A 14,767-nucleotide genomic window follows, 5' to 3' on the forward strand; every position below is an offset into this window, starting at 1 on the left:
AGGATAAAGCACAAACACTCGTGTCTCTCGTGTCTGTCCTTTCAGGTGACCACCACCTGCTAGTTTCCTGAGCGTAGCACAAAGACTGACTCTAAAACTTTTCTATCAGTGTTATGTGATGCTAACATTCTGTACATTTGTGCATCAGAGGCAAGTCTTAAGCCTTTGGACTCTGTTTATCACACTGCATTACAATTTATTACTTTTGATAGCTGTAATATTAATCACTGTGAGCTGTATGTTCAGGCTGGGTGACCCTTCCTCTCCATAGAGCGTGATGGAAGCTAGGTTTTTATTTATTTATGAGGCTCGTACTGCTTTTTACTCCCTCACATTACCTCATTGGTGTGTTGAATGATCGGATTACTGCAGGTACTGAGTGTTTTTACGTAGCTTGGAAAATGTAGTTTCGCCCACTGTACACCTACAAAGTGGAAAAACTTGCAAAAGAAAGAAAAAATCTAAAAGTTGGTGTCATTTTTGTCCTTGAGCAATTTCACTGAAAATGTTTTATTTTTTTCCCTGCTCCTCCTGTTTTAGTTACTGCATTTGATTTTTTTTTTCACTTAAATGCTCCAATTATTGTCTTTATTACTTTGCTTTTTATTCATTTTATTGCTTTTGTTATACAAGTTTCTTATTTGTGTGACCACATCTTTTATCTTTTCCTTGGCTACGCTGTAAATGAGGCACTTTCAGCTCATGAATCAACATTTTATATCTGTTTAGCACTGAAGTGAATCAGTCATTCGTACTCCCCAGAGGATGAAGCCTAAGAACTTTTCCTTTTGTACCTTTAGAGTGACATTTATTATTTTGATTGCAGTGCCTTAAAAAGTGGCACACACATTCAGGTTGGTTATTGGTCTTGGTCACTTTGTTTATTTTCCCCTGTAGCTTTACTCTGGGCTTCATGTTGGTGGTTTGACACAGATATAAGACTCCCATGAAAGTATTCAAATATCATGAAAACTAAGATGTTGAGCAAAAACATGCCACTTGCTAAACAGGCACATTGGTTTTACCGTTTAGCCATTCGCAGAGCTGCTTTAAACTGTCTCTGAATTTGTATGTGGTAAGGAATATGATACAGGGCTGATATTAACATTCCACGGCTGAGTAAGATGCACCCACATCCTTCTGAAATCCTCAGAGGCGAGACTTGGTGTAAAATTCCCACAGCCTAATCAGATTAACATGTTAATCTGTCCCTTTAAAGCAGAGACTATCCTTTACTCATTCATTGCGCTTCTTATTTATGAAGCATTTGTTTTTTACTACACCATGAATAAAACCCAAACTGCTCTGCGCCGTCGTTTCAGTGAAGAATCCAGTGAACTATTTTCCTCGTGAACCTTTTCCAGTGCCCCCTTTAATCAAATCCATCGTCTATTGCCTTCTGATTAATAAGCTGGTGATGCATCGTAAGGCTTGGGAGAGTGTAAGAGAAGGAAAACAATGGAGAGAGCCACAGCGAAGGGGACCTATGAGAATACACCCTCAGTCTGGTCTGCCGGCCTGTCAGGCTTCATGTGGCCTGTTTGTGACGATGCAATGTGACAGCAATGGAGACAGTGTGCTGGGGGCCATGTCCTTGATGATGAACTCATCCACTACAATCATCGCTCTGCCCTCTCCCCTTCTAAGTGCACACACACACATACATACAGACACGTGGGCGCACAATACACCGCAGCCTCACCAACACACACACATGCAGACAAACACATCCCCCCAGCCCCTGCAGCATTTGGCGACCTACATCTGGTGTTGGAGAGTGCAGGGGCTAAGGTTGGCCTGGGCCAGCCAGCCCCCAGCAGACAGTGCAGAGTGTTCATGTAGCGTGTGACGTGTGTGAATGGCAGAGTATTCATGCTCTGCTCTTTTCTCTTTTTTTTTTTATTATTTTGAAAAAATGTCCCCAGCTTTTGTTAGATGCATACAAATCTGAGCACGATTCTCACATGAGCGCCCACGTGCAGATAGTAACCAAGCAGTCCTAGGCGCATTTAATTAGGAATAGGCAACTAAAATTTGCTTCTGCAGATCAGTTTTGATAACATCTTGCAATCTTGCTCATCCAACTGTGCGCTCTTTAAGTTAATCATGCAGCTGCTCAGGTCATCCATGTAAAGACGATGGATTCTGCTGCTGAAGGGAGCTTGTTAGTCTGATTATATCTGGTGGCATCTCCACTGGGAAATGTAGGCAAGCTGCAGGAATATTCTGATTCATAGAAGAGTTCAGATCCTTTTTTAAACAGAAGTAACATTATAAAAATGTAAAAAAAATAAAATAAATAACTACAGAAAAGTCTCTAAATAACAACCAATTGAAATTGCAAGAGGTGTTGCCAGCAAAATTTGCTCAGTTTCGTAAGTAAAAAGTAGGCAGCTTTGTAATCCAGAAAACTGTCTCCATCACTGATCTCTTTTATGCATGACGTTATTATATTGTTAAATCTGAGCCATCAGATTGTTACTGTTGTATTTGGTGAAAATGGAGCTGGTTTGAACTACTTCATGTGCAGTTTGGTGATTCAGGTGCGGACCCCTGTCTAAAGGCCACTAGGAATAGATAAATGAAAGTTTTCACAAGATGATTAATGTGGTAGAAGAGGTGGAAGGAAGAAGTACTCAGGCCTTGTACTTAAAATAAAAGTGCCAATACGTGTGGAAATACCATCTTATAACTAAAAATCATGCATTTAGAGCTCAGCTGGTAAAGATGTTTTAACTACTAAGTTTCTGTATGTGGATATAAAGTTTTTTTTGATCATATAATTTATTTGTAGATTTTATTTTGTATTATTAAATGAAATCTGTAATGTAGCTACAGTTATTTTTTTTTTTTAAATGCTAATGAATTATAGTGGAGTAGAAGTATGAAGTAGAAGAAAATGGAACTGCTCCAGGAAACTCAAGATGGTACTTGAGTAAATGTACTTTGTTACTTTCACCAGTGTGTGGTTGGGGAGAGAAAAAAAAGTAGTATTCTCCAATCTTCCCTTTTTGTGATTTTTTTTACAAACTTGGGCCTTATTTAACCTTCAGAGTTTATTAACAAAACAATGTGTGAGAAATTTAGTGGAAAAATTTTTCATTGGTGGAACAGCTATCGACATCCGTAACTTACAAGAGACACAACTCCACACTTGTTCAAATCTTTTAACAGTTTGTTGTATTTTATAAAGTGACCATATCACAGTTTTTTTGTGTGGAAAGTAACCAGGACCTTCAGGAACTCAAAGTACAGTGGCCTGTAGTGTTCGCTTAAGTTCAGTTTTTCCACCTCTGTGAATACTGTCAGAAGTCTTTGTTATCATACTGTCCTGGTTGATCTCCAGAACCAACAACCAAGATCCAATAATCTTCCAAAATATTTCATCCACTGTTCAAGTCCACCTCATCAGCCAAACCAATTATTTTCCTAAGGTACAGGCTGACAGATCACCTCAGTACATTAAAATCTTTTCAGTGCAGAAATGATGCCAGTTTGTGAGCGATGTTTCAAAAAAAAAAAAAAGTAACATCCCATCGGCCATATTTGCTTTCAGAGAGGGACGTTCTTTTTTCTTTTTTTTGGTCCATTCTTCTGCTTGCTCTTTGCTTACTGCCAACAAAGCTGCAATTAGACGTCAGGAAGTATCAACACCCTGCAGAGCACCTCATCGATCCACTGCTAAAAATTTACATTTCTGAATATTAATGAAGGTCATAGTCAAAGGGCACCAGCACAGATTGTCTCTGACTATTACTAATGTTCCTCTCTTTGAAACCAGTTCCTCAAATACGTAAAATTTTGGTCCTTGTTGGTGGCAAACAACCATTTAAAAGAAGTCAAATCAAACATAATATAATTAATAATGGATGTATTCCATTTCACTACTTTAGATCAGGGTTCTGGTATTGTGGTTGCTGGTTCAGTGTCAGGCAGAATTAATAACCAATAATGCTAATATTGACACCTGTGAGAAGTCAAAATATCTGTATGTAAAACAAGATAATTTTAAAGGAATCCCTGCATTCATCTTAAGCCAAAACTCTGACTTATTGCAACAATATGACTTACTGACACAGAATAGTTGCATTGTAAGAAATGTCGAGTTGTAATCTTGTTATTTTAATGTAGCATCATTTGTTGTATTTTGACGTAGCATCATTAAGTATTTTCAATATATTTTATGAAAAACTTCTAAGAAAATACCAAAAAGAAAACCCAAAATAAATTTTAAAATAAACCAAATTACCATTATAAATTTATAAATAATTTAGTTAAAAAATGAGGATGGGGCCCAAAATCTGACAGCAACCAGTCTCATATGCCAAATCAGTAATATTAAATAATCCATCCATCCATTATCTATACACCGCTTAATCCTCACTAGGGTCACGGCGGGGCTGGAGCCTATCCCAGCTGACTTAGGGTGAAGGCAGGGGACACCCTGGACAGGTCACCATATTAAATAATATTCATCAATTATATTATTCATCATAAATAATAAGGAATCATTTCCTTCAGATTATATTAATATACATTTACTTTTCAAAAAGGCCAATACAAGAATAATCGAATGTAAAACTCTCAGGAAATATGAAGTAAATTATTTAATATCATATAAGATGTTGGCTAGTTCTGTATTTTGTACCATTTACTTGTCTCGCAGGTGCACATGGACTTTTTTTTATTGATCAACTCTACTTTGATTATAATCATATTATCATAAATCCTCCATCAGCACCAGAAACCCAAACTCCTGTAAAACTTGCATTTTATACAGTCAGACAAGAAAGCCAGTGACCTTCTTCTTCTTCTTCTTCTTCTCTTTCTTCATCTGAACTGTGAAAGTGCGAGAACTCACAAGTTAGCAGTTTCACTTGTCATGAACAAAGCTCAACTCCCAGTGATTCAGAGCCTCGAGGCGGTTGGTGATGCTCAACACACTTTCCCATGTACGTATGTGGTAATTAATTACCCAACTGTCTTACATCATTGGAATACAGATTGCATAACTCCCACCAGCTGGACAAGAGGGGACACACACGCACACACGCACACACACACACACACTCCCTCATCGCTGCAGGTTAGTGTTGTTGTGAAGTGGCATGAACACACACCCAGAGCTGCATCTCACACCAGAACATCCTGTATCAGTGTTTTTAAATGGATCGCTGCCACCGAGGATGTGTCATACTAACCAGCCGTGCAGGATATTTAAATAAATGTAGGTGCTAAGATAAATGTGGCCTCGCTGAAGCTGGATTTCAGGATGACTGACAGAGTGCTGACTTCCACCAAGTCAGCTTTTAGGAACAACTTTTAAAATGACTTCAGAAACGGCCTCAAGTGATTCGAACGAATCCGCCTGCACAAAAGAACATTTTAGATTCGACTGAATGAAGCTTTGAAATAAATTTAATATCTTAGAAGGGAACTCCAGGAATTTAACACAACACAGTTTATTTACAGGTCTCGGGGTTTGATGTTAAGAACTGTATAAAGCTTTTATGTGTTTCTGTCTGAGCTTGAAAAAAAAAAAAAGAAAAACTACCCCAGTCTGACTGATTCAAGTGTTGGATATTGAGTTGTGCTTTTGGAAATGTAGGCAACTGTTTCAGGTTTAGAGGAGCTAAAAGCAGGCAAAAACAAGTTTATCTGGATCAAATGAACTCTTACAAAGGTAATCAGACAGACAACGCCGAGTATAATACAGTTAATAAAGCAAAGTTTAAAAAAAAACACACACACACAAAAAACAGGCAGATTACAAACAGGCAGAGGGAACCCTGGAGAGTTATGGCTCAAAGTCACAATATGGTAAATGTAAAATGTAGAATTACACCTGAGCTTTTTAAAGGCATGAATGGATCATTTCATTAAAAAAACAAACAAAAAAAAAACTTTAACTTTGGTACACAGAAATAAGTTTTAAGGGGTTTAAACAACAACTGAAAAGAGACTTCTCCCTTTGAGTCCATCACAATACAGCTTAAGCATCCTCCACCTTAAATCATGTTGTTCATAGTGTGTGTGAGGGATCACTGAGAATGCAAACGCATACTTGTAGACACATGCTGCCTTTGTATTACATGATACTTGGATATGCAGGGATCAGTTCAAGACATTAAAGATAAAAGTGAGAATACAAAGGAAAAATGTTCCACAGTGCAAAGGAGAACAGTTATTCTGCAAAGCTAATACCCCACCATCCCAGAAGAACCTGGATTAAGGAGTTACACACATGATCTGATCCTTGTCAACGCAACCTCTGCAATTCAGAGTTAAGACTATAGACATTCTTGTATATGTGGTGGTTTCCATATTTTTTAAGCTGCCATAAGACAAACAACTAACCCCAGCTGCTTTTTTTTATTTTATTTTTTTTTAAATATATTGATAGTTCTAAATTAGTACTGTCACTTATTTGCAGTATTTAAGCTGGGAAGAGTATAACAGTTTTCCAAAGGTCTGTCACATTTGGACATTCCCATACCACATGTATAATATTTTGGTTTGCCATTGTAAACAGATTTTTATTAGTTGGTAATACTATGATGTCACTCTTGGGCCCACCATGTTCAGAGCACCTGGATGCATTACTGCCTGCAGATCAAAGTGGTGTACAACACTCAGTTGACAGTTAAGTCAGGCAACAGAAAAAAATAAATGAAAAAAGCAACCAAATTGTAAATTATTTCAGCTGGATGATCAAATTCTATCATGGCTTATTCCAATGGTGATTTCCATTATACAGCAAATATAAAACTTTAACTCTGTCTAGGATAAACAAACTTTTTTCATTATAAAACAAATGAATGAGAAACTTTGAATGCAATGTTGTTTACAACCTGTACAATTAAAGGAAAAAACAACATTCTTGGGTTGAGATCTGGTGACAATGACGGTCATAGCATCTGATTCACACTGTTTTTGTTGTCATCAAATCACACAGTGACCTCTCATGTCCGGTGGACGGGGGGCCATCCAGATAGAAATGTTTCATTACAGTTTAAAGGTCACTCAGAACAACTTTATATTGATTCGCAGTGACCTCTCCCCAAGTGGAGCCAATCCATGCCGGCAAAATGCCCCCCTACAGCGAAACAGAGTCACCGGATCCCCTTACTGTAGAGGTCAAAGGTTCAAGTTTTTCCCCTCTCACTTGTCTGCAGCTTCACCAGAGTTGTGTTAAAAGAGCAAAAATGGCGACTTAAACTCTTTCTCTGTTTTGTTTATGATAATTTAAGAATCGCACAACCACTTCAGTCCCATACAGTCATGTGTCATATGTTGTCAAAAACAGCAGAGGCACAAATCCTGTCCCCTGCTGTCAGCGTTCGAGTAGGTAGGCTCAGACCGAGAAAGACATCCCACTCTGCTGCTATCTTCCCACCCACACCCTCACGCAGACAAACAAACAGACAGCGACACAACCACACATATCAAACAATCATAAATCCCTGTCATGCATTTATAATCTAATAACTGTAAGGAACCGTCCTGGTGATTGAGTTACTCCCCATAAGCTCTGTATTTGCCTATTTATGAGAGGAAATTCTCTTCCATCATCCTCTGAAAAACATTCTAAGGAGCTGTCATGGAGCTTGAATTTGAATAGTTCCTGTAAAGACCTTGAAACATTTTTTTTACACAGCACAGGTGAGAGCAGAGAGGCCTGATAATATTAAACACTGTTTGTCCTCCTGGTTTTTTGAGCGTTTTGTGTGGTGGGTGGGAGAGAGAGAGAGAGAGAAAAAAAAAAAGCTGCCTCAAACTGATTTTCTTGGTTCTTTCTCTTTTAAGGGCTGTCTAAGTGGGCAGTCAGCAGGAGAAGCTCTCAGGTCCCGGTGACTCACCTGACAGCCTTCGTGGATCACTCTCCTCATCAAAGCCCACTCACAGCCGTCTAAAGTGGCCTTGTTTCCACCACCTGTCTCATATGAATGTGCGGATTACGCAATTTGAGGGCACTTCGTCTTTGAGCTGTAGAAGCTGCAGCTTTTCAGTAGAAAGCATTTTTGCTTTTTCTCCGGCGGAATAAGAACAAACGCAAATCCAACGAGAAATAATCTGGCATTACTGAGATTTGCGTCAGGATTTAGGAGGCTAAAGTGACAATGCTGATTATTTTTCGTGTTTTTCTAATAATAGTGATGGTCTTATTTCAGGGATGAACTACACTGTCAGACTTTTGGCATCTTAAGCTCTTGATCTTCAACTGCAACCTTACAACAAATGCACCCAGATAGAAGAATATTCGAGACTGTTGTACGATATACAACAAGGAAGAGATTTTTTTCTTTATTTTTGATACTTTTAGTTTGCTGACATTTTTGTAAAAGCATATTTCTATATTGTTGCATTAGTCGTTTTACTTATGCATCTGTATGCTTTTGAATGCTGTGCATTTTGTCTATGTCTGCAAGTTTCTTCCTTTTTTATCGAACAGAAATATTTTTTTCTATCCCATCTCGTCCTCATACAGCCTCCTTCCTTCTCTGCAGTTAATCTGTTTAGCACTTTGATATCTGGATGTATGGAGTATCTGGCATCACCTAGTGACAGAAAGAGGAATGATATAGGCAGCGCATAAATGATTTACCCAAGACCGACTTCATCTGGAGTTTATCAAAAGAAGCAATCTTGCTTTGGTCTTACCGCATTTTATTGCCAAAAAGCTAAAAATAGACTATTTCTTCTCCATTTTCTTTCACCATTACAGTCCTGGAACATTCTTGTTTTGTTTCTTTTTTTGGTTTGTTTTGTGTTGTTTTTACATTTTAATGAAGTGCTAAGCAAACATGAAGTCATAAATTACAGCATGTACCACTGTCAAGGTTACACAACACACATGGATCCTTAATACAATGCAAAAACAATGTACTTGAAGACACCTGATGAATAAATGATAAACAGTGCACAATAAAAATATGCAAATATTATACTTTTGATAAATGCATTAGCAAAAACTGACAAAGAAAACTGAATTGGCATTGACTGACAGATGGAAGCTGTCTCTGTAGTTTCACTTGTGCAGTCCTGCACTGGCAGGCAGCTTACTGATAATAACACACAGACAGACAGGACGTCAGTATTTAGATCATTTACAAGTGATGGTACAATTTATGCTCAAAAAGCGGTTTTATTTTTTTTGGACAACAGAGCGGTGATTTTTTTTTTTAACCACAACTCTGGCTGTTTCCACATTCCAGATTATGTCTCTACACCACTATTGTATAGACAGGTACTCACATACAGCATATACGCACACTCACTCAAACTCACACATTCATTATTCCAAGGGATCATGAGGCACTACGTAAACCTCTAACAGTCCAGTCTTCCCAGCAGTCTGAGGTCTCCCTGGTTCAGTGTACCTTTGTGACACCGAGTTCAGTTTAGGTGTAGTAGATGATCTCTGGTATCTGACCGTCCTCCACTGACGTACCGTTGTTATTTCCAGGTGAGCTAAAAAAGAGAAATGTGGTCTTGGTCCCCGTCGCCATTTCCTGGGTTACTTTCTTCAACCCTTTCGTGCCGTAGTGTGAGTCTGGGCCCTGAGTTGTGAAAGTAAAAACAGGCTTTACATTAATCCAAATCCTGCAGGTGCTATTTCCTCATTCTTTCAATTTTTAGAACATTTTTCAAATACAGGTTGACACAGACCTTTAAGGTGGCACATGCAGTGTAGCTGACATTGGGTAGGATCTCCACAGGCTCTTTGAACATCACTCGGAACGTGTTTGCTGTGCCGTCACAGCTGAAACCTGTGTCATTCTGCCCCAGGGTAATGCGTTTGTCACTCTCTATGATCTGCAGAACAGGGTACAGTCTTTACTGAATGAACAAAGGTGCAAAGCAAAAATCCATTTCATAATTATAACGATGTCAAACACAGCTCGCAGTTTTGAAGCTCATCCATTCAGTGGTGTATTTTTGTGGTAGGTAGCTGAAAGCGTTGATTGAAATCCTTGAGCCTTGAGCTGTGCAGCACTTGAAATTATTTTCTTGTTCACTCAGTTAAGCATTTTTATTAGCTTTTTTTTTGGCTAGTATGTTACAACAGATGGTAAAGTGGTGAAGGGAAATGAGGGTGCAAATGCAAGGGGGTGAAAAAAAAAAGATCTCTGACTATAGTTGAACTGTGGTGTCTCCATGTAGTTAAAAAGGGTGAGGTGATATTTGAGATACGACAGGAGACGGAAGGGATGACAAGTAAAAAAGCTCCCTGGACATACTTGAAGTGTAGGGACGATCCTTAGACCAAAAACTACAATTTGCACATTTGTCAAGTACTGTGAGTTTTAGGTTTTCTACTGGTGCAGAGTTGTACCACAGTTTTGAATTACTGACAGAAACACAATGAACAGTGTTTTGCATACAAGTCTCCAACTATTGAAAATGAATAACTGAGTAGGTATTTGATCTTATTATTTGATTTTTATCAAAACAGAAACAACAACAAAAAACAAAAACCAACATGTCAAGGTTTGGTGTTGGTGAGAAATGAAAGATCAGCTATGTAACACTGACTTTTAACAATCATAGAAAGGAAAATCCTCTATGATCAGCAAATTTGCAAAAAAGTAAAACAATATCTTGCTTTTCCTCAAATGTGACAACTACAAGTGTTCAAGTGCAAAATACAGGGAATCTTTAACAAAAGACGACTCACACCGTATAGAAAACGAGGGAAAGCGCGTTTACCAGAAAGTAAGTTTGGGTATCAAACCATTTTGTGGTATCAAAATGTATCAAACACTGTATTAACGCTGGGTTCATATGCTCAGATTTGTACTTTTTCTAACTAAGTAGTATGTTTTAGACTGATTCTGGTGTACATATATAGCAATGCAAATGTATCCTTTTTTTAAACTTTTGTACTTCTGAGCATGCTAATTTCATTGTTAAATTAATATACATACATACAATGTATGTATTTCCTACTTTTATACCGGTCAGTGCTAATGTATATTTAAAAAATTATTATACCCAGTCCTACCACAAAGTATAAGCACCAAGTCTCCATCAAAAACCTGCTGATGATATTAGCAGTGTAACACCATAATGCCTTAATGTCAGTGGTTACCTGTATGTTGACCTGATAGTCAGTGGGTCCATGTATTGAACCATACAAGCCAAACCCTACTATGGATATTCTTCTGTTAACATTGAATCTACAGTGAGAGAGAGAGAAAAAAAACAGACAGAGAAAAAGAAAAATGAGAAAAATGAAACTGTAAGTCAGTTTGTTCTGTTTAACACTCAACCACCGTCATCTCACCTGATTCTGTCGCTGGTACCACTGTACCCCCATCGACTCTCAACCTGCTGGAATCTATTAATGCTGCACTCCTCCCCCCTGAGGCAGCAGCGAGGCCTGTCAATGTAGTCGACCCGTGGTTTGGGGTTTACTGTAAAGTGTAAAAACAGATTTACCACCTCCCGATCGAACAATATTCCAGACTGGGCAGGCCCTGTTGCACAAGAAAGAATATCAAACTGGTTTCTGTGGTTTGAGCTGTATGGACACATCAGGAACAAGATGAATATGCGTTGTATTGTCTGAACTAGTCAGAATAGTGATGAAAAATAAAAAAGCACCATTGCAGCATAATAAACAAATATTTTTGTGATACACTTACCTGCAGCAAACTCCTCAACAGTCATGAGCGGGAAACGGATGAGCGGGAGGGCTTTCCCCAGAACTTTCTGTTTGTTCTCAGATGTCGGGGGAAGCTGTTGTCTGTAACACTCAGCTTCTGCCCAGCGTACCACTGCTCCAAACAGACGGTTCTCCCTGATGCTGAGTGTGTCTCTTTCTAGCACTGCACATAAGGTGTCTACACATGCAAATACACAAAATATCAATCATTTCACAAACCAACAACCTGCATAGACGGAAATATCTAGTCAAGAAGATTCACATACCGAGGTCAATATCAGTAAAGCCCTCTGCATTTATTGCGTCTGCAGTGCTTTTGTCTATAGTGTCTAAGCAGAGACTGGCAAGTTGAGGCTCATCAAATAACCTTGCCTGCAAAGAAAGCACAAAAGAAACCATTTAAATATCTGTTAGTCAATCGGTCATGCATCATACATGAAGTGTATCAGTGTTGCTGCATTTTTTAACTAAAACATGCTAAATTGAACAAAATGTTAAAATTAATGCAAACATGACCTAAATTGTGAGATCCTAAATCTAAGTCTGGCGAACTAGTGTTTTAGCAAAAATATTGAAAATATTGAGAAAATGTTAATGAGAGTACAATTAGATAAGAAATAATCTTAATCGTTAAGAAAACACTGCTGGGAATATGGGTTTGTTTAGGTGGGTTTTAGACGTCTGTTCTATGTGATACAGTGATAGACAAGAAGAAAGGACTGTTTTTTTTTTTTTTGATTGGATGGCAGCCTGAAGGCATAGCAACCAGCAGCAGAACAAAATGCTGAACCCAAAGAAACAGCAGCATAAACTGAAAATAGAACAGCTAATGCCATAAAAACCCAGCCATCGATGGCTGGAAAATGGTCTGGTGTGGACACAAAAAAAGAAAAATGGCTTCATCCTCCACTGTAAACACTTCTATCAGACAGCATCCAGCAACTGGGAAGAGCAACTCTAAATTGTTCTTATATTTTTCACATATTGTCCCAGAAAACATGATTTTTGTGATTGAAACCTTCCATTTCTGCCCTGCAGTAAAGAAATCTGTGTTTTCATAAGGCCTTTTTTTATTACTGGTCTGTGAATGAGCTGACATTTAAGCGCATTTCTGAAAAGAAATTTTGCTTTCCAATGTAAAGGATTTGATCATCATATTAAATATGCTTAATTAAATGAATTTAGTGACTGGCATAAAGTGACATTGAAGGTGGCAAATCAAAAGTACAATTCAAAGTGTTAACTGCCGCTCAGTTTTAGTAACAAGTACACAGATACACAGTCAAGGTGGCTGAAAATAACCTGAGTGAGAAGCATGAATGCGTTGTCGGCTCGGAGGTGCTTGGTGAGGAACTCGACACAGTGACCCTCCAGAGCAGGGACAGCATACTTCTTCGCTGTATATAAAGTCGTCATCACAGTCTCCGGACCAATGTGGACCTCGTCGGAATACAGGAATCTGTAGAGAGGAAAACGGGAAACAGAACAACATGTACTATCAGGTATCATGTTGTTACGTAGCATGAATTCTGAACAAGTACGCCACTGGCTTTTAGGATGACAAATCTTAAAACGTGACAAGAATCTGCAGTATGTAGGTGGTGTTAAACCTCAATCTGTCAACAGCACTAAGTGCTGAAAGTAGTCAGGTTTATAGTCTTCTTTACTTTCACGTTCGATACATGTTACTTCTTCAGTTGAATGACAAATACATGTTTTATCAATTATATTTTATAGGAAGGCATCTAAAAACTACTTTCCTGAATAATTAAAAGGTTATGAAGCTATAAATGCTGTGTGTAAATGGTATTTTGGCTTTCAATATTGATCAATCTGGTCATTCTTTTCTAAATTATTCAGATAATCGTTTGATGTATGGATTATTTTTTTCCCCTTCTAAATAACAGTCCAAAACTTAGGAATATCTACCTAATTATCATACAAGGCCAAGAACAGCAGAATATCTTCACTATACAAAGCTAGAATATGAACAATATTTCCTTGAGAAATAACTATAAAGATAACCTGATTATTATGCATGTTGCTGGTTGCTTTTCTGTTGCTCTACCACAAAGCTCCACAGCACAATACACTTTGATCTGGGAGTATGTAACAGTATATGCTGCTGAATGCATTCACTGTGTTGATGAAGGTTTAGATAGACTCCGGGTAATTAGGTGGGCGTGGGGACAACTGGTCATACCTGAGCAGGGCGAGGAAGGCTGCCGGCTCCACATCAGGCAGCTCTATTTCAGCTGAAGTCGTGGCCATCCCTCCGTTAAACATTGCATCAAAAACGGCGCTGCCAGCGGCCAAGACGAATTTGTGGGCCGGTATCCTCTGGGCCTGTCTGCCTTTCCCCACAATGAACCTGACGTCGCTGAGCAGCTCGTTGTTGAAGAGGAAGGCGAAACGCTCCTTCAGGGAGCTCTTCGTCGCCTGCCAGTTGTACATGGGCTCCCGGTGGAGGCCGAGGACGGGCGGGGAGGCGGACGGCGTAGGACCGGAGGCTGGCACGTTGGAGAGCGCCGCTGCGGCTCCACAGTGAGCCGAGTTGGAAGCTGCCTCCTGACCGTCATGGTTTGACGCCAACCCACTGCCGCCGCTGCTCCCGGTCGCCATAACGACACAGTTTAGTGTTTATTTGCTCTGTTCCTACAAAAAACGACCCGGTAACGACACACGAACGAACACCAACCGTAATGTCTGTGTTGTTATTTATTTACGTGGTATCCATCGCAGCGGACGCCATCACTCAGGTTTAGCTACCTGCTAGCTTGTGCCTCTCCAGAAGTGACGCAGGCGCACTTCACCCAAAACACTTTTTTTTTCTCCTTCTAAACTTTATTGTTCAATTTAAGCGCAACAAACAAACAAACAACAGCGCTGTAAATTGGCAATGACAACGAAAATAGGCATTATATTCATTTTTAATTATTGTGATTCATATATTTTTTCACCATCCACACTTTTACTTACATTTTTAATATTTCTTTCTATTTTAATATTTGAAGGGATAAAATATAGGAATCAAAATAATATTTGTTAAACATTTCTACCACAAATATTACAAAATCTTTTTTTTGACATTTTTTGTTA

General features: G+C 38.8%; 1 protein-coding gene across 2 annotated transcripts; it reads right to left on the bottom strand.

Moving 5' to 3' along the window:
• Nucleotides 1-8,650: 8,650 nt before the first annotated feature.
• Nucleotides 8,651-14,590, bottom strand: LOC103360753 (BTB/POZ domain-containing protein 1). 2 transcript variants are annotated; one of them, XM_008286647.1, is made up of 8 exons: nt 13,872-14,590; nt 12,971-13,127; nt 11,935-12,040; nt 11,649-11,846; nt 11,288-11,417; nt 11,093-11,180; nt 9,670-9,816; nt 8,651-9,560 (listed from the first exon to the last, which is right to left on the bottom strand). In XM_008286647.1, the coding sequence occupies exons 1-8, from the start codon at nt 14,288-14,290 to the stop codon at nt 9,402-9,404; spliced, it is 1,404 nt and encodes a 467-aa protein (XP_008284869.1). In that variant the 5' UTR covers nt 14,291-14,590; the 3' UTR covers nt 8,651-9,401. The 2 variants fall into 2 exon arrangements, with proteins under 2 accessions (XP_008284869.1, XP_008284868.1); XM_008286646.1 differs by having other exon boundaries at nt 11,288-11,480.
• Between the last annotated feature and the right edge of the window lie 177 nt (nt 14,591-14,767).

Source organism: Stegastes partitus, unplaced genomic scaffold (assembly GCF_000690725.1).
Source record: "Stegastes partitus isolate 25-593 unplaced genomic scaffold, Stegastes_partitus-1.0.2 Scaffold462, whole genome shotgun sequence".
In the NCBI taxonomy this organism is placed as follows: domain Eukaryota; kingdom Metazoa; phylum Chordata; class Actinopteri; family Pomacentridae; genus Stegastes; species Stegastes partitus.

What these genes read in the sequence shown, in the direction of transcription:
- LOC103360753 (XM_008286646.1), bottom strand. Translation starts at nt 14,290, where the DNA reads ATGGCGACCGGGAGCAGCGGCGGCAGTGGGTTGGCGTCAAACCATGAC. An exon ending in CATTCATGCTTCTCACTCAG is followed by an intron (nt 12,041 to 12,970) that starts GTTATTTTCAGC and finishes CTTTCTTTGCAG; the next exon opens with GCAAGGTTATTTGATGAGCC. An exon ending in GGTACCAGCGACAGAATCAG is followed by an intron (nt 11,181 to 11,287) that starts GTGAGATGACGG and finishes CTCTCACTGTAG; the next exon opens with ATTCAATGTTAACAGAAGAA.